General features: G+C 37.1%; 1 protein-coding gene and 1 pseudogene across 1 annotated transcript; one reads left to right on the top strand and one right to left on the bottom strand.

Annotated features, from left to right (window-relative positions):
- Positions 1–479: 479 nt before the first annotated feature.
- LOC121318041 (KRR1 small subunit processome component homolog) lies at positions 480–10,301 on the top strand. Its single transcript, XM_041254250.1, has 10 exons — positions 480–604; positions 1,107–1,282; positions 2,282–2,416; positions 2,638–2,763; positions 3,063–3,146; positions 3,233–3,289; positions 3,730–3,900; positions 7,580–7,657; positions 8,204–8,297; positions 8,791–10,301. The coding sequence occupies exons 1-10, from the start codon at positions 517–519 to the stop codon at positions 8,931–8,933; spliced, it is 1,152 nt and encodes a 383-aa protein (XP_041110184.1). The 5' UTR covers positions 480–516; the 3' UTR covers positions 8,934–10,301.
- Positions 10,302–10,439: 138 nt separating this feature from the next.
- Positions 10,440–14,775, bottom strand: LOC121318993 (annotated as a pseudogene).
- Between the last annotated feature and the right edge of the window lie 5,891 nt (positions 14,776–20,666).

The following is a 20,666-nucleotide window of genomic DNA, read 5'->3' as shown; positions in this document are numbered from 1 at the left end:
GAATAACAAAAATAACTCTTTTGCTCAAGGAATTCCAGAGCTGTGTATGTATGTCAGCACTTCATTGTGGTGTTCAGTGCTGACCAAGACTTAAATGGGCCTTAATCTCTGCCCCTTTATATTTAAATGTATTTGTGTATGCTTGTATTTAATTGTGAAATGTTAAATAAATGAAATGCACCCTATATCTTGGAAGCTTGTGCCTTGTTTCTACCATCCACTGGGATTGAGTGCAAATTAATTTGATATCTGATTTTAACATTATAATTATGGAGATTTTTTAACAAGTATGGCATAAACATGATCTAAACCCTGATAAGAGAATCCCCCTCCCCCCCATTGCACATAAGCAACATGGTAGTTGTCCACTAAATAAAGTAGAAATGTATTTAAATAACCTGTAGTTTTACCTTGGAACCAAATGCTGCAAGTAGAATGAGCCTTGTTTTCTCTCGGACTACTCTTCCTGTTGCGCAAGTCTGAGCTGGTTCTGGGGTGAAAGGGTGCAGAGCAAGCATGGCGTCCTCCACAGAGGCGGATAGCGTGAGTGTAAACCCTGCACAGACACACGGAACGAATCAATCGAAAAGGAAACAGAGTAAAGGTGATTAATACCAGTGGTGTAACTCTTTAATCGCATTAAAGGAACACGTTCATTTATAAATTGTAGTATTCGTACTAGGAATACACCATAACTATCTAATAAGAAATCTCAAATCCAGTACGAACAGCATAGCAATACATAATCCAAAGCTTTAAATGTCATGTGGAAGAATGCAATGTAACAGTGTGTTTACTTATCGTTAGTTGGTCATCACTTGTAATCCTCTTTAAAAACAAAGCTCGCTCGCAGAGTGTGTGTATTTTACACACGCACAGAGAAGATGCTAAATAGTAGCGTGAATGTTGGTTCCTGTTTAAATGTGCAGTGTAGTTCCAGCGGCTACAGTACATACTGTAAGTAATCCTCGTGTATTTAACAACCGATTGATTCTTTAGCATCACACTAACACAGAATGTAACCTGTTAAATGGCGTAAGTTATAGATTCGTATGACTACAATCCAGAAATAAATTGGGCAATTTTTAATTTGTTTATATGTATAGTTGATGAATCAGACCTGTTGACCGTGCCAGAGGGATGGAAAGAGAAACCATTTACACAAGAGGACAACCCAAGGGGTTTATTGGAAGGAAGCAGCTTTGCCACTCTATTTCCCAAATACAGAGAAGCCTACTTGAAGGAGTGCTGGCCACTGGTGCAAAAAGCACTGGGGGACTGTGTGAGTTCCACAAGACCATTGACTACTGCCTTTATATCTTTAGCTTGAATTTTTCTTTTAGCATAGGCTTTTAGAGGAGGTGAACTCTGCATCAACTGCTGTGCCGTCATTACAAGAAGACCTTGGTTTTAGTCTCGCCAGAAGGCTGGTATAATGTTTTTCACTGTTTTATGTATCAAGTAGATGCCTACTGGGTTATCAAACTGGATCATAGTTGATTTAAATGTAATGTCTTTTGTGCATCATCTTTGCAGTGCTTGTACAGTAGTTATGCATTTAAACTTGTGTGTGTAAATGAATATACTATTTCATAGATGGAAACAAAACTGCCATTGCATAGCAGTTTAATCCATTCCTGGTTTTATTATGAGTTTAAGCCTTTGCTACCCAGTGTACAATATATTTGTAATTGAGAAAATAGGTGTGGGAACATACCAAGGGCAGTGAAGGGTTAATAAAACACCCCTAGACTTGTTACTTGCACACAGGTTAAGCAAGCACATAGTAAAACCTGGAATTGGTGAAACTGCTGTATAATTAGAACTTCTAGTTTTCAGTTCCTATTTTCCATCTCTCTCCCTCCATTTAAACCTTAATAGTTGTTAAGCCTTAACTGAATACCAGATAGTTTCTAGTAGTGCGTTGCTAATTTAAACAAAAGCAGTGATAGTTAATAAGCTGAATTCTGCGATTACAGCCAGAACAAAGTGTAGGTTCAAATCGAATCCGGTGAGATCAATGCATATCGTTTAACTCAATCAAGATATGAGGGTAAAAAGAAACCACTTCCGTCGGTAATTAGTGTTTGATTAAGAAAGTGAATCTGCTCTGTTTAAAAGGGACATCACGTGATCAAAAATAAACCCCCGAAAACCAGAAGCCCTAGATAAAATGTAAATTTTCATTCCTGCTGTTCATCACCCCTGGCTTGTTTATTATATATTTATTGCAGGCGGCATTTATAATTTATACTTGTTACTATTTTTCATTTTATTTCAGGAAATTAAAGCAACTCTAGATTTGATTGAGGGCAGCATGACGGTCAGCACCAGTAGAAAGACCTTTGATCCATACGTCATTATAAAGGCTAGAGACCTGATAAAGCTGCTGGCAAGAAGTGTTCCTTTTGAACAGGTATGTGACGGGACTGTTCACACTGCTAGTGTTGCTGGATTGCTGGTGTGCCATGTTTGAGGGGAGGGGACAGTAATCTCTTTGTTTAAATGAGTAGAAGAGGAAACAAGCAAACAATCTAGATTTCAGACTTCATTTACAACATAGGCTGGATTTATCCACTTGCACCTAGGAACTCTTTTTTTTTTATTTATTTTTTTTCAATCTTTTGTTTCTTGTAGGCTGTGCGTATTCTTCAAGATGACATGGCATGTGACATCATTAAAATTGGCTCTTTAGTAAGAAATAGAGAGAGGTTTGTGAAAAGAAGACAGAGATTGATTGGTCCAAAAGGATCCACCCTCAAGGTAAGCAGGACCCTAATATCATTAATCAACCCCAGTAGAAACCTCACAAGAAGTGTTCATCGGAGTAAAAATATAGCAATAGCAGTAGTTTCCTCTGTGTTCATTTTGGGTTCCTCTCGGTTAATTTACAGCTGTACATTTTTTAAATGTCCCCCAGGGGGCAGATGTGCCAATCTTATGATACTTGGAGATCTTGAAACTACGTGCTTGGTTTTCCAATCCTGGATGTAAAATAGAAACGTTATTCTTAGATAAATTGTCAGCATTGTCTAAAACTTTGATTATTTGTCTTTTTGCAGGCGCTTGAACTTTTGACAAGCTGTTACGTTATGGTTCAGGGGAACACTGTGTCTGCCTTGGGGCCATACAATGGGTTAAAGGAAGTGAGTAGAGGCTATAACAGATGGAGAGGTTTAATAAAGTTCTGTCTTTTTAATGCATTAATGATTTTTGTTGTTGTTGTTTTAAGGTTAGAAAAGTAGTACTGGACACAATGAAGAACGTTCACCCGATATACAACATCAAGGTATCTACTTGTGATTAGTTGCTATAGACACGTCACATGGCCACTTTAAAGTGCTGCTGTGTTAACAGCTGCTTTTACTGCATTCTGCTTTTTTTTTGTTAAAGAACCCTTCAAGACCTCTCGTACCCCATACTACAGGTCTAGAATCTTGTCTTATGTGGGCTACAATGTGATTTAGGGATACTGCTTTTAAGGATAACATGAGAAGTGATACACTGGCTTTATATATATATTGAAGTCAGCAGGAAGAACCAAAGGAAGAGCATGGAGGGGTAGGACAGGGAAATATTGGGTTATAGACTAGGGCGACAATATGTCACCTGTCTATGCGGCATGTTTTTTTTATTTGTAATATATTAACTACTGTAAGTGCTCAGTTTCTCTCTTCTAATAATCCCATATCTAATTGCTATTTTTTTTTTTGTACTGCGTGTTTTTAGACGTTAATGATCAAGCGTGAGTTGTCGAGAGATCCAGAGCTCAGAATGCAGAGCTGGGAGAGATTCCTGCCCAACTTCAAACATAAAAACCTGAGCAAACGGAAGGAGCCCAAGAAGAAAACAGTTAAGAGAGAGTACACACCGTTCCCACCACCACAGCCAGAGAGCCAGGTCAGTACCAGCTCGGGGAGATGGGGGGATTTTAGGGCACACTTATACCATGTTTCCACGAACCACATAACCCGGGTACATGCTCCGCCTCTTTCCATGGTTTTAAATTACTTGAGCTGGCTCCCAATTTGGATGGGTGTTGAATTCTCTAGTCTGATTTCACTCCTTGGGCTGGCCTGAATTCTAAAGTCTGAATTCCGGCTGGGAGGAAATTGCAAGTTTTTACAAACGAGGATACGGACAACATGCCCCACATGTCGACCTGTTCCTATCCAGTCTTAAATAACTTTAGCATAACAGAGGGACAAGTGTTAAAGCGACTCAGAGAAATAAGCCTCTAACCAAGATCATGCAACAGTCTCTTGACACTGGTTGTACCGACAGACTGGAGAATTGCAAACGTAACGATCCACAAAAAGGGAAACAAAACCAAATCAGGTTACAGACCAATAAACCTGACTTCTATTATATGTAAACTTATGGAAACTATAATAAGATCTGAAATGGAAAATTACCTATATGGTAACAGTATTCTGAGAGACACTGCGTAGTTTTAGGAAAGGGAGATAATGTCTAACTAACCTGCTTGATTGTTTTGGTAATGCAACACCGACAATGGATAATTGCAAAGCATATGACATGGTTTATTTACACTTCCAGAAAGCTTTTGACATAGTCCTGCATAAGATTAATTTTCAAACTGAATGCAGTAGGGATTCAAGGAAATGCATACACATGGATTAGGGAGTGGTTAACATGTAGAAAACAAAGTACTGATTAGAGGAGAAACCTCAAAATAGTGAGGTAACCAGTGGAGTACCACTGGGATCAGTATTGGGTCCTCTGCTATTCCTAATCTACATTAATGAGTTTGATTCTAGTATAGTAAACAAACTTGTTAAATTTGCAGACGACCAAAAAACAGTTGCAGCAGGAAAGGCCTTTTCAAAATGACAGCATTCAGAACTGGGCAGACACATGGCAAAATACATTTTAATGGAGAAAAGTGTAAGGTACTACACGCAGGCAATAAAAATGTGCATTATAAATACCATATGGGAGATACTGAAATTGAAGAAGGAATCTATGAAAAAGACCTTGGAGTTTGTTGACTCAGAAATGTCTTCCTCTAGACAATGTGGGGAAGCTGTAAAAAAGATATATAGTGGTGTTGAATTTAAATCAAGGGAAGTAATGTTCAAACTTTACAATGCATTAGACATACCTTATCTAGACTATTGTGTCCAGTTCTGGTCACCTCGCTACAAAAAGGATATTCCTGCTTTTAGAAAGAGTGTAAAGAGCGACCGGAATTATTCCAGTTTTAAAAGGCATGTCATATGCAGACAGGCTAAAAGAATTGGATTTTCAGTCTTGAACAAAGATTATTACGCGACAATCTGATTTAAGCATTCCGAATTCTAAAAGGTATTGACAGTGTCATCCCAGGGGACTTTTTTGACGTGAATTTTTTTTTTTTTTTTTTTTTTTTTTTTTTTTTTTTTTTTTTTTTTTTTTTTTTTTTTTTTTAAAAGAAACAAGGACCAGGGGTCACAAATGGAGATTAGATAAAGGGGCATTCAGAACAGAAAATAGGAGGCACCTTTTTAAATTATTAGAATGTCTGTCTATTAGAATAGACATTCTAATAATTAGAATTGTGAGGATCTGGAACAAACTCCCCAGTAATGTTGAAGCTGACACCCTTGGATCCTTCAAGAAGCTGCTTGATGAGATTCTGGGATCAATAAGCTACTAACAACCAAACGAGCAAGATGGGCCGAATGGTCTCCTACTCATTTGCAAACTTTGTTCGTGTGTGTTAAATTCAGCAGATTTACTGCCTTGGATTGGATTGACTTTTTTATTTATTTATTTTTTTTTAATTGTCATTTTTCACTTTGCATGGTCACAAAGAAATGCAACACAGTGTTGCATTTTGTACTCTGAATTCAAATAAATGTTTACTTAATGAAATCTGCCTGCTAAAATGGTATGTCATTTACAGTATCTAGTTATACTAGCATCTACAGTGTCACTGCAGCAACTTGCAGAACAACAAAAAAATGCATTCTAGTCAGACTCGCAAGCACTGGTAAAATCAGCTCTTATATGGTGCAGAACTCATTTATTTTAACGTTTTGTTTATGGAGTTCGCAGTACCTGCACGGTGGGTGTAACATCTACAACATATCGACAATAATAATCAACCATTTTATTACAGACTTTCAAACAAGTCTGACGTAAACCATTTTGGCTGTTGCTTAATTAAACCCTGGGGGGATGCTTAACATAAAAAGAACAGTCCTACTACAGTAACAAGCACAGTTTACACTGCCTCTGGGTTTCTGATCGCATCAGATGAATTCCAGATTTAAACTGGAAATGTCTGCTCTATTTGGAGTGTTTTCAAGCACTTCTTTCCCTATTCTGCATACCAACTTGAGCTGTCCATCAACTCGAAGGTATTAAAGTATAAAATGAAAAATCACCCAGAAGCACTTGTCAAATCACGCTATATAACAAATTCGTAATTCCATTGCTGGTTCAGATGAGCACTGTGGATAATATTTATTCATTTAATCCACTGTGGGGTGGCAAGCATACTTCTCAGAGTAGGAATAGAAGAGGCTAAAATTGGGCAAATTCATTTTTTTTTTTTGGTTTTCTCCAGTGAGTCCCATTTGAACAAGTCTCATTATATTTATTTTATTTATTGATTGATTGTGAGCCAGCCACAGAACAGCCAGCAGGAGGCGCTGGTGGCAGGCTGAAACTAAGCAGGTCCACACAGCAGGGGACAGCTGGAATGATCCTTGGCTGGCTTGGAATCAGCCTGCCATGAGTTTGAGGAGTTAATTGAATGAAAGGCAACAGGTGCTGCTAGTATAGGACATAGAATTGACCTATTAATTAGTAATTGCCTAGTTTGGCCAGTGCCTGTGTCCTATCTGGGCCGCAATAGGAGATCCTTTATAAAAGTTTTAGTTCTCTGTGGTGGAGAGGTTGTTGGATCTGTACAGAGTGGTGAAACGCCAGTTGAACATGGAAGTATCTCCTTGGAAGAGAAGTACTGGAGGTACGGTGAATGAACAGGAGCCTGTGGACATTGAGGCAAGACTACAAAGAATCGTTTTTGTTTGGTTTTTTACTTGTGGAAGAAGACCTGCCTCCAGTGGATTTATTTATTCAGTTTGTTTTGTTTGTAATTCTTTCTTTTGGACCCTTTGCTGCGGCAGAGCCGCTATTAAAAGAATATTTTCTTTGAGCGTTGATTGCAGACGGCACAATATAGATAGATAGATGTGTGTGTGTGTGTGTGTGTGTGTGTATGTATGTGTGTGTGTGTATATATATATATATATATGAATGAGTGTGTGTATTTGCAATGTGTTATAAACTCAATCTGTCCCGATTTTTCAGGAAGGATATTGCCTGCCTTGTTCATGTGTAATTTTATTAAGACTAAGCCTGTTGGTGCTCTGGCCTACCCTGTGATTCTCAAGTTTCATATCCCAGCTTGGCTATTACTGATTTTGCTTAGCCTGGTTTAAAAAAAAAAAACACACTTGGACTGTATCTTAAAACCCTTGGTTTGAGATTTTAAAGTGCAATCTCCTTTTCACATTTCAGTGAGCATAATGTTTGGGAAGTAACTCAAATATCTTGTTCTGAACAGATGGACAAAGAGTTAGCAACTGGTGAATTCTTCCTACGAGAAAGCCAGAAGAGAAGGAAGAAGTTGGAGGAAATAAAGGTAAATGTTTTGTATTTGCATTTTTTTTTTTTTCTTTCAGAAAATATCTTCCCACAATAAGATCCCATCCACCAAACATGTATTAGTTATCCACACAGGCAACGTGTACCTGAGTTGGTGCTGGGCATTTCATTTTTGCATGAGGATTAGTTTACTAATGATTCTCTGTAGCTGTGTTTGGTAGAATACAGTGCTTTCCTGTGAATTACATGTTTAAATCTGATTCATAACACTGCACTTTGTACCTCAATGGTGAAAGCCAGACTTCAGTTTTAATATTTCCTGCAGGTTCTGTCCTTTGTTCCATAGGTTTCCTCATACTCTGGTTCGTTCAGTCCCCTGACAGTTGTAACTGCAAAAGCTCACACCCAATGATGCTGCAGATTTTCCAGACAAACAAGAATGTGTACTAGATAATGGATAACCAGCCCCTTTCTTAACCTGGCGTGATACGTTTCCACATTTATGATTTTACTACATTTATTGCTCAAATGAATTAATAAAAATGGGACCACTTGGATTATAATGTACACTTTTTTGTATCAGGTGAAACAAGCTGAAGCTCTAACTAAGAAACAAGAAGAAAGGAGCAAAGCATTTATTCCTCCTAAAGAGAATCCTGCTGGGAAAACAAAGAGAGGTGTGTGTGTGTGTGTGTGTGGTGTTGTACTGTTTACCACCAATCTTTGTAATGTGGTGGTCCATTGATATTGCATAATGGTGTCACTGGTGTGAGTCTCTTATTTAGTGGATTGGTCCAGAATGATTTGCTCTATACAGCATGTGATCTGTTTTAATATTGTTAAACACCGAATTCAACATGCAGTATGGAAAGGGCATTGATGCATGATGACCAGTTTTCAGAGGCAGTGTGCAGTCTTCATGCCTTCCACTAGTCTAACAAAAGAGCTCTAATCTGCCTTTTTATACAGCACTTGATGTTTACATCTTTCATACCAGCTTCTTCGTTCACCTAATAATGCTTATCTAGCGATCTGTCTGCGCTAATAGAAATGACAGTAATACATTGTGCAGAGCCGGGCTAATTTCTGTGTCTCTTGAGTGCTCTGCTATTTTCAATAAAATAATAAACTGCACTAGTGCATCATTTAACATATATTCTTCTTTTCTAGCTCCAACTGAAACCAAAATTGACATTGAAGCCATCAAAGACAAAGTCAAGAAAGCCAAGAGTAAGAAGCTGGGTGCTCCCCCAGTTAACAGAGCAGCTGAGACTGCTTCTGCAAGTGTAAAGAAAAAGAAGAAAAGGAGCTAGGTTTTATCCTGCAGCGACAGATGTGTTCTTTTGGGATACAAATTCATTTTTCCCTTTATCTCTTGCTTTGGGACATTCTGTATAGGGGAAATGTAATGTAGAAATTGCTTGTAGAGTACCAATATCAAAGTAGCAATACAACAAACATTGCAGATAAAAGGAGAGAAAGGACCATGTTGAGATCTATTTCAGTCAGTTTGGTTATCCTGTATTTTGGTTAATATAGAATTTTATTTTTAAATAATTACAAACTTTGCTAATCCTTTTTTTTTTTTTTTTAAGAAGTTTGCAAAAGTGTTAAGCAGTGTTGTAATTGCATTAAGGAACTTGAATGAGTGAATTGCCAGACCTTAAAGTAATTGCAGCAAAACTTTTTTTTTTTATATTAAATCTTGCCCTTTTTGCACTTCCTTCAGCTACTTGTGTACAGTTTTGAAAGAAACACATGTTCTAGCAGACTTGTCTTCATTTCAAAACATTACCTGGTACTACTTTAGGTTAAAAGTTTGGTTTCTAATCCTTAGTGCAGGGTATCTGATATCTTCACTTCCTGAGTCATTTCACCTCCGCTGGGTCATGACAGAAAAAGAAGCCGGGGGGACGGAGACGAAAGACAAGTTCCCCCTGCAGGTCAAATGCAGCGCTAACTGAAAGCACTGTTTGCAAACAGTTTTTTTTAAAGTTTAGTAACATATGTCATGTTTACTGTAATGTGTTTCTTTCAGGATTGGTCATTGCAGATATGCCACAACTATAATGGTTTGCAACAGCGCATACTGCATGCTTGCTCCTTCGTTGCCATTTTACCACTTTGCTTTCCAGTCATGCCCTCCCCTCAAAGCATGTATGAAAGTATATTAGTGCTAACTTGTGTCAATTTCCCAAGCAATTATGCAAAAGTAGACAGATCTGCTAGGAGTTAGGTAAAACACCCACAGCTATTCAGTGTGTGTTCTTTTGCCAAACACTCAGATTTCAGATTATAATTCTGCCTGCTGAAAGCTGGTTCAGATGTGCTTTCAAGAAATGTCATCTTCAAACCATTTCGGGGACAGACCTCAAAACCCCATGTCATTATTTTGTATTTTCTTTAATGTTTTCTTACATCAACACTCCTGTGACAGTACCCTTGCCACAGTGAGAGATTTTACAAACTTTCCAGCTGGTTTTATTGTATACTTACTATTTAAAAACAGGGCACTACAACATCCTTTGTGTTTTTTATATATATAATCTCTCTATTCCTTCCTGTTTCAGGTGAGCTCAAACCTAGTGAAAAGACAGATTTACAGAAATGATAATGTAAGATTGTAACAGTCAAAATTATTCCAAAAACAATGAAATGTTCTGCTTTTAGTAACAGTAAAGACAGCAGTGCCTTTGGTGCATTACTTACATTTTATATATATTTTTTAATATATATATTTATATAATTTTAAAAACAAGAAATGACATTTGAATCTACATAGTTTTTAACATTGATTTGTTTTTAAAGAAATAATATATGAATCCCTCCGTGCTCCCTGTATGTTCAGCAGATCTTTTGAGTTTCAAACCAAGTCAATCACTCGTAAGCAAACGTGTGGGTAAAATAGCTGTAGTCCGTATACTCCTGCTATTATGAGAACAAGGGCCAAAGGCCTTGTGATTACAACAGCCAGGAAGTAGGCGTTGCATGTGGCAGATGAATCTGTACCAGAACCGAAGTCAGGATTCGAGTTGGGATAACCTGTAGGAGGGGGGGATTCAAAGTGGTACCCAAATGATAACACATAAAGGTTAAATGTATTCCATTATCACAAAATTATAAAAATACATACCTATAGCTTGATCTTGAGTTTGCTTTCCTAAAAAAAAGTTAAAAGTTAATTTCTAATTATTTTATTGTACAACAATTTACCACCAGTTAAAGAAAAAAGATTTCAAGAAAACATTGGTGTAATGCTTAATAGCTTGATCATTCATTATTAAATAAATATTCTAAAGGGTTCTATGAAAAATATGTGAAAACAATTCAAAGCTGCTCACTGTATTCAAAGCATGGTATTTCGTCATGGTACAGGTACATTTTTATATCTAATTTGATTACCAACCTTTAGGGTTATTTCATCATTTCCAAGACAAATATTGTAAGCTTTTATTCCTATCAAGTGTAAGTACAAATTGAAATCCTATTCATTGCTATAGAAATATCTAGAAAGTGTTTGCAGCTTTACTAACTTATACTGCATAACTAGATGTAATGTAACTTTAGTGGTATTTTATTTAGTTATAAAAAGTTTTATTCACAGCAGTCAAATCACATTTAACAAAGAAAAAAAAAACTAGCATACACATGGGCTACAGTAATAATTTTATTGTTTCAAAATAATGTGGATAGCAACTGAACCCACTTCAATTACATTGTATATTAGGTGTGTTAAAAATGTTTTTTTTTTTTTTTTTTTTTTTTTTTTTTGTCCTGGAATATAAATTCTACCACAAAGGATTATACATAACGTACGAGTTAAACATTCTCGAACAAATCCATATGTTTACCATTGAATGATATTTACTTGTCAGAATAAGCAAACCAAAAATCTAAATATGTATCGACGTGATTTATATTTATTTCATGCTGCAGCATAACATTATATTTGGTTTCATCTTATTATTGAGCAGACACTTTTATCTAAAGCGACTTACAGAGACGAGGGGGTGAATTATGCATCAACTGCTGCTGCTGTCACTTACAATAGGACCTTGTTTGTTTTATGGTGCACAAGCAGGTTAAGTGACTTGCTCAGGGTCACGCAGTGAGTCAGTGGCTGAACTGGGAACCTCCCAGTAACAAGCCCCTTTCTTTAACCACTGGACCACCAAGCCTCCTTAAGAGAGAACCTTTGCCCAAACAACCTTCAGAGTTTCATGTCCAAACATAAGATGTTTTCTTTATTACCAAAGGCAGTGAAGAGTGTGATTCAAAACTATATTTTAAAGAACAAATACATATCCATGAAAAGGTTTGCTTTGTTAAGAACATATTGCACAACTTGTTCCCACACGTTTCACCAGGACATGCGCTGCACTCCGCTCCAGCTGAATAAGGATGAGTTGGAAAATTCCCTCTGAGAAGACAAATTGGTGACTTGTCAAAAGTATATTTTAACAAAAATATACATGACAAATGCAATATGCAGAACACACTTATGTTTACATGTCAATTTGCTGTACGTTCTGTAATGTACAGCAGAACTGCCACCAGATGTGCTGTAATTACAGCAAACTGCCACCAGAAATGTGTCAAACACAGTTTTTTGTATATATATATATATATATATATATATATATATATATATATATATATATATATATATATATGTATATGTATATGTATATCTATCTATATCTCTCTAAAAATGAAAGTGGAGTAAGCAGTAGCTCTCCTTTATAAAGGAACCACCAAATGTTCCTGTCAGGACACTGCACTCTGATTGGTTATCATATTACTGTTATTAAAACAATTAATAATCCTCTCCCAACACCGAAACACTAAACCTCTGGTCACTATGCTATACTGCAACCATTACACATCTAAAGTAGTTCATGTTTGGCAATGAAGAAGCGTTTTTGTTACTTCAAAAAAAAAAAAAAAGAAAAAGTGACCTGTAAACTGGGCAAATAAAATACAACAACAAAAAAAATTGCTTAAAAGCAGTGTCAAAAGTAATGTCTCTGTGGAGAACATACTAATGCTGACCCCTGCTGGTTAGATGACGCAACAAGAAATGTGTGCTGTGAACACCCTGCTCAAAGAGATCTATACTGCTTGGGGACTGCAAAGTTGACAGATCTCCCCCCAGTCTCTGCTATGTACAAACTCAATAAAAGCAATGAGCACATTGTACTGCTGATAGTATTCTCTCAGGTAGGGAATATTCTGTAGATGATTAATACACATAAAAAAATCAAGTTTGGACAATCTCAAGTGGTTCATTCTTTATTTTACATCTCCATAGTTACAAAGAAAGATCACAGAATCAGGAATGGAATAGGTACTAAATCCAGCAATCCCAGATGGACAGACATGAACAGCACAGCCAACCTTGTAACTCTTAGCCCAGACAACCTGAAAAAAACAGTTTAATTCAACTCTAAAATGCACTGGAAGCCAGTGAAGTGAGGCCAACACAGGAGTTAAGGAAGAAGGAAAAGTGGACTTCATAGATTTTGTTTTACAATCTTAAATGAGTTGACACATGTGAACCCACATGAGACACTGGGAAAGACCAGACACCAAATATGAATAATCAGTTGTCCTTTATCCTATTTACACAAGCTAGATAATGCAACATGTTGAAAACAGGCTTTTCATTACCAGCCTGCTTTCAACCTGCTAATCGCACATTATTTACTGTAAGTGAGTCATACACTAAAAGAGACTGGAAATTCAAATACCTGAGTATAGTTTCCACAGACATGGCTACATCTTCTGTCACTGTAACTATAGTCTTTCACTTCATTGTACCAGCTCTCTATTGCAGATGACACATTGAAGGTGGAAGAAGGTGCTCCCACCCAGATGTTTTCACCAACTGGAGCAAACGTCGGATGCACTTTCCCAGCCTGCTTCGGTATATGTTGTGGTCAAACTGGCAGGTCCTTGCCCAGGCCCTGGCTGTTTTAGCTAAAGCCTCGTCCCAAGTCTTGTAGGGGAAAAAAAGAGGGTTTAGTGGAACCGAGATCAAAATGCTTCTTCAAAAAGAGAACTGGTTAAAGGGATTGTTTACAGTCTCAGATAGATTACAAGAAGTCAGCTGCATCGTATTGTTTCTGTGCTGGCCCTGGCGGGCAGTATAAAGTACATTTAAAAAATAGAGGTAAGTATTAACCAAAGTTTTAAAATCAATTTTCTTACCTCTTTGTAGCATTGGCAGTGATCCCACACATTCCTTGTTAATTAATTATTTAAAATATGCACATATTTCAAAGACAGCGCTATAGACAGTGGCAGCTTGTCGCACGAGGCCAGTCAAGGCTCTCCCTCACTCAGGTCAGACAATGGCGAATCAGGAATGTATTAAACAATCATTTGCAAAAAATTAAAAAATAATAGTACATGTTCTTGAACATAATCAACAGGTGGAAGTCAAGCAGAGGAGTTCAACATAATAAATATATATATATATATCATATTTTTCACACATTTACCACTTTCGTGGTGTACATGATTTAAATCTGTGGTTTTCACTTTTTTTTTTTTTAAACTGTGCCCCATCTCTGTAAAGGTTTCAGCTCAAATGTCCCTTTACAATAAATAACACATTTCTTTTGTTCCCCGCTTATTTAGTATATAATTTATATCACAGCAGTTTGGAGACTGGCAAACTGCTGGCTTAGGACAGAATACCAAACAGTAATTCTTAAAACATAATTACAAGTCTTTGGATGCACAGACTTTGGAAATCTCTTTTGGTAAAACACATATATTCGCATTGTATTTGGCAAAGTCATTGTTTTATTTTATTATTTTATCCACCCTAAAGCTGTGTTGTTTCTCATTATGTGCCATGTGGCCCTTTTCACAAAACCAGTTTAAAAAATACCCAGTTAAGAATCGTTTTTTAAAGCTGATTTTGATTCATTAGAGCAGTAACTGTATCAACGGTTTTAGAGCATTTGAGAAGATTTATTGTTTTACCTATGGAAATTTAAAAACAAACAAACAAAAAAAACCCACACGCTTCAAAAAATCAAGGATAGTAACTATAGCCTTAGGAAACAGTTAATATTGAAGGAATGAAATAATTCCTCATGGTATCCACATCAAACTTACTTGTTTTGACTTTTTATATTCCCTCATGATAACAACTTTCACTGCACTTTCAAGCATTTGTTATCTTGGTCTACATTTTGGTTGTGTGCTTGAATGAATTGTCACAGAAAGATCAACATAACAAAACACGAGAAGGAAACACAACCCAGAAAACCAAGATCCTCATCACAAAATACAATGAAAAGGACTGTCAGCAGCAGCAACCTTGGGAACTTGCCTTAGCAAATTTAAAAAAAAAAAAAAAAAACACAACGATGCAGTGATCAAATCCAAGGACTGGTCTTAGGGTTACTAACAATTAAAAACATTCATGTACAGACAGAGGGGAGTGACTTCCATTTGAAATCAGGCTTGTTCATTTCCATCAGTAGCAAATCGAGATCAAATCTATATCAGTTGGGACTCTGTCGACTCCAGTCATGGTTCATTTTAAATATAATACAAATAAATAAAAAGATGAGTGTCCAAAGAGCTAGAAAGGATCCAGTTTAAATTATCTAAACATCCTCACTGTAGATCAATTGAATAGACCTCTATACGTCAATGATTTTCCTACTGATTCCCAATTGCATTTATTTTTGTCCTTGTTTTTTTTTTCTTCCTTTCTCTGACACTGGCCATGTCCATTTACAGAAAAAAAGACAAAGTCTGTAAGTGAACTTGCTTGGGAGAAAGTTGTTCACCTTTTAAATTCTATTGATTCGAGCATCTGTGGTTCAATCACTGATGAAATATGTCATACCCCTTTAAAAGGAGAGGCAGTGTGGTATCACCGCCATGTTGAGACTTTTAAGGTTTTAATAATAAGAATATAAGAAAGTTTACAAATGAGAGGAGGCCATTCGGCCCATCTTGCTCGTTTGGTTGTTAGTAGCTTATTGATCCCAAAATCTCATCAAGCAGCTTCTTGAAGGATCCCAGGGTGTCAGCTTCAACAACATTACTGGGGAGTTGATTCCAGACCCTCACGTTTCTCTGTGTAAAAAAGTGCCTCCTATTTTTTGTTCTAAATGCCCCTTTGTCTAATCTCCATTTGTGACCCCTGATCCTTGTTTCTTTTTTCAGGTCAAAAAAGTCCCTTGGGTCGACATTGTCAATACCTTTTAGAAATTTGAATGCTTGAATTAGGTCGCTGCCTAGTTTTCTTTGTTCAAGACTAAATAGATTCAATTATTTTAGCCTGTCTGCATATGACATGCCTTTTAAACCCTGACTAATTCTGGTCGCTCTTCTTTGCACTCTTTCTAGAGCAGCAATATTCTTTTTGTAGTGAGGTGACCAGAACTAAACACAATATTCAAGATGAGGTCTTACTAATGCATTGCACAGTTTTAACATTACTTCCCTTGATTTAAATTCAACACTTTTCACAATGTATCCGAGCATCTTGTTGGATTTTTTTATGCTTCCCCACATTGTCTAGATGAAGACATTTCTGAGTCAACAAAAACTCCTAGGTCTTTTCCATAGAGTCCTTCTTTAATTTCAGTATCTCCCATATGATATTTATAATGCACATTTTTATTTCCTGCATGCAGAACCTTACACTTTTTTCTATTAAATTAAATTTGCCATGTGTTTGCCCAGTTTTGAATCTTGTCCAGATCATTTTCAATGACCTTTGCTGCTGCAACAGTGTTTGCCACTCCTCCTATTTTTGTGTCGTCTGCGAATTTAGCAAGTTTGCTTACTATTCCAGAATCTAAATTATTAATGTAGATTAGGAATAGCAGAGGACCTAATACTGATCCTGGTGGTACTCCACTGGTTACCTCGTCCATTCTGAGGTTTCTCCTCTAATCGGTACTTTCTGTTTTCTACATGTTAACCACTCCCTAATCCATGTACATGTGTTTCCTTGAATCCCTACTGCGTTCAGTTTGAGAATTAATCTTTTATGCGGGACTTTGTCAAAAGCTTTCTGGAAATCTAAATAAACCATGTCATATGCTTTGCAATTGTCCATTATCAATACTGCATCCTTAAAAAAATCAAGCAGGTTAGTTAGACACCATCTCCCTTTCCTAAAACCATGTTGACTGTCTCCCAGGATACTGTTACCGTATAGGTAATATTCCATTTGGGATCTTAGTCAGGCTTATTGGTCTGTAATTACCTGGTTCAGTTTTGTTTTCCTTTTCGTGGATCGCTATTACGTTTGCAATTTTCCAGTCTATCGGTACAACCAGTGTCAAGAGACTGTTGCATGATCTTGGTTAGTGGTTTGTAAATAACTTCTTTCATTTCTTTGGGTACTATTTGGAGGATCTCATCTGGCCCAGGGGATTTGTTTAATTTAAGAGCTCCTAGAGCCTTTAACACTTCTGCCTCGGTTATGCTAAAGTTATTTAAAACTGGATAGGTACTGGTTGACACGTAAAACTGGAGAGGAACTAATGTGAATGTAAGGAATGAATTCTTTTTGTGTTTAGATTTACTTTGTATAATTCTCTGTTTTATCACACCCAGAGAGTCAGGTTTATAGTTGTGCTGGTGTACCAGATATACCTGGAGGATATTTGGATTCTGAGAGCTCTTTTGAGGTACTTTAAAACTAGAAAAAGCCATAGAGATGTGATGACTGCCTCAGAAAATGATACAAAGTGAATCTAAACAAAAACAATAAAGCGTTAGTTAAGGTAACTGGGATACAGTCAGCACTTACATGTCCTACCCTTACGTACAGTGCCATGGAAAAGTATTTGCCCCCTGTCTGATTTTCTGCAATTTTGCACATTTTTCACTTTGAATTTGGTCAGATCTTCTTGTGGGTTGTAGTAGTGTATAGAGGGAGTGAGAGAAAAAGTGACACCAATGTTTGGTGCTTTTTTCATTTGTTTGGTGTGCAAGGTAATCAAACATGCAATCTTCAGGTGTGAAAAAGTTACTGCCCCCCCTAGTTAACTCAACCCAATTAAAGGGATAGTTAGGGTCAGCTGTTTAAATACTTTGGTTAGCAATCAGGCTTGATTTAGGCCAGCCCTGCCCAATATATATCTGACTAACTTTGGCCCTTACCATCTGAGTGAAGTTGTCAGCACACAGATTCTAGAGGCACATCATGCCACGATCAAAAGAAATTCCTGAAGACTTCCGGAAAAAAAGTTGATGCCTATCCGTCTGGAAAGGGTTAAAAAGCCATTTCTAAGGTTTCTAAGGCTTCTAAACAATCATTTGCAAAAAATTAAAAAATAATAGTACATGTTCTTGAACATAATCAACAGGTGGAAGTCAAGCAGAGGAGTTCAACATAATACATATATATATCATATTTTTAAAAAGCCATTTCTAAAGTTCTGGGGCTCCACCAAACCACAGTCAGAGCCATATTGTCCAAATGGAGAAAGTTTGGGACAGTAGTGCATCTTCCCAGGAGTGGCCGTCCTGCCAAAACCTCTCCAAGAGCAAGGCGTAAAATCATCCAGGAAGTCACAAAGAACACTAGAACAACATCCAGGGATCTGTAGGCCTCTTTCGCCTCGGTTAAGGTCAGTGTTCATGACTCCACCGTCAGAAAGACACTGGGAAAAAATGAGATTCATGGCAGAGTAGCAAGGCGGAAACCACTGCTCACTAAGAAGAACATGAATGCTCGTCTCAAGTTTGCCAAAAAGCACCTGGATGATCCTCAGGAGTTCTGGAACAATGTTCTATGGACAGATGAGTCAAAAGTGGAACTTTTTGGCCAACATAGGCCCTGTTATGTCTGGCGAAAACCAAACACTGCATTCCACATTAAGAACCTCATACCAACTGTCAAGCATGATTTGGGGATGCTTTGGAAGACTTGCAGAGGAACCATGAATTCTGATTTGTATCAGAGAATTCTACAGGAGAATGTCAGGCCATTTAAAGTTTTGGAATGGCCTAGTCAAAGTCCAGACCTAAACCCCATTCAGATGTTGTGGCAGGACCTGAAGCAAGCAGTTTATGCTCAAAAACCCCCAAATGTCACTGAGTTGAAGCAGTTCTGCTTGAAAGCGTGGGCCAAAATTCCTCCACGGCGCTGTGAGAGACTGATCAATAACTACAGGAAGCGTTTGGTTGCAGTTATTGCTGCTAAAGGTGGCGTAACCAGTTATTGATTCTAAGGGGGCGATTACTTTTTCACACGGGGGCATTGGGTGTTGCATAACTTTCTTTAATAAATAAATGAAATAAGTATCAAAATTTTGTGTTATTTGTTCACTCAGGGTCCCTTTTAACTAATATAAGATTATGGTTGAAGAGTTGATAACATTCAGTGTCAAAAATATGCAAAAATGCAAAAAGTCAGGCAGTGGGCAAATACTTTTTCACTGAACTTTATCATTGACTTCAGTGATGGATAAAAGAGTGTGACGCATATCTGATTATTTCATTTTGGCCCATTCCAACCCTTGTTCGTTTTTCAGGGAACACAAAAAAGATACAATGTCAAAAATACATAGCAGAAAGGACTGTCTTAAATAAAGTAGGCTTCAATTTTAATGTACTGTAATTGGTTGTGTTGGTACGATACTATATTTTCAACAGAAGTAGTATTTTAATTCAGAACGATATGATTCTGAAAATATCACTTGCCAAAAGAGACAACACGTGGACTGTAATACAATACATACTTTTAAATCCGATACGTATTGTAGCAGTACATAAAATTCCGCATTAACGACCAAACACCAAAATTACATCAAAATGTTACTGTGACAAAGTGCCCGCCCCTGTGTATATTATCTGTTATGTGTTGCGTGTGGTGTGTTTAAATGTTGGTGTATAGACATTGGTACACGGGATATAAACGGGTCTGTGTAACACAAGTGTTTAAAATGTATATGTGTATTTAGGCACATGGGTGTGGTGAGCTCAATGGGTCTAATCTGGTTTTTCTGTTCTTGGTGCTGATGAGAGGTTTATATCTTGCGGTGTAGCCTTTGTACTTCTGCTGTCTCAATCTGCTGCAAACTGTGGATTTTGATATCTTCACCCCTGCACTCTGGAGCTTGTTAGTGATTCACTGACAGTTGTTTTAGGATTTTCCTTGACAGCTCTGATCATTTTTCTGTCATCAACTTGGCTGATTGGTAATTATATCTGTGGTTTCTTTCTTCTTCAGTATATTCCAAATTGTTGATTTTGGTATGCCCAATTTCTGTGCTATGGTTCTGATTGAGTTTTTCTTTTCTTTCAGCTTCAAAATTGCCTGCTTTTCTTTAACAGAAAGTTCTTTGGTTTTCATATTGATTTTCAACTATGGACTGCAAACACTGATGTCAAAGTGAGACAGGTTGATAGGTTGTTCACAGCTCTTTTATGAGTGCCTAATTACCCAACAACAAACCTGACCAACAAAAGACACCTGTCAGCCAATTGTCCAAATACTTTTGCTCCTTCAAAAGGTTCAACAGTCAGTACATTTAAATGACAACGTTTTTTCCGAAAACTAATGTTTTCTGAAAACTGAATCAGAAAACCGATTTTCTTAAAACGTCACTTTTCTGTATTTACATGATTAACGATAGAAAATATAGTTAGAATTCAACTGTATGCATGGATTGAAGTTTTCATAAAACACAGGATATTTTTCCATGCAAAGTACTGTAGTAGCCTAAGTACGATTTGAAGACTGGACATTTCTGCAATAGAACTCATAGAACAGAATCCAATAACTCAAGTACCTTATCGAAGTGTCAGGTCTTAAAAGTCAAAGATTACTGTCCTATACCTCTATTCAGATTCCCCACAATGTTCAGTCAGCCTTTCCAACAACTCATCCTGTTCTATATTATCAGTTTCTTTTACAGACATTATTTTAAATTTTTTATATGCTGGACAACATTTGCTTCTTCACTATGGGCTATTAACAAAAACATATGGAGTTTAACAAATGTATTACTTTATCCCTATCTAATAAAATAGATGCATGCAGACTGACTGCAGGT

This window comes from Polyodon spathula, chromosome 7, assembly GCF_017654505.1.
Source record: "Polyodon spathula isolate WHYD16114869_AA chromosome 7, ASM1765450v1, whole genome shotgun sequence".
Lineage (NCBI taxonomy): Eukaryota > Metazoa > Chordata > Actinopteri > Acipenseriformes > Polyodontidae > Polyodon > Polyodon spathula.
Note: the sequence above shows the minus strand (reverse complement) of the source record. Positions and strands in the feature narration are given on the sequence as shown.

What these genes read in the sequence shown, in the direction of transcription:
- LOC121318041 (XM_041254250.1), top strand. Translation starts at nt 517, where the DNA reads ATGGCGTCCTCCACAGAGGCGGATAGCGTGAGTGTAAACCCTGCACAG. An exon ending in ACCCGATATACAACATCAAG is followed by an intron (nt 3,290 to 3,729) that starts GTATCTACTTGT and finishes GCGTGTTTTTAG; the next exon opens with ACGTTAATGATCAAGCGTGA. An exon ending in TGCTGGGAAAACAAAGAGAG is followed by an intron (nt 8,298 to 8,790) that starts GTGTGTGTGTGT and finishes CTTCTTTTCTAG; the next exon opens with CTCCAACTGAAACCAAAATT.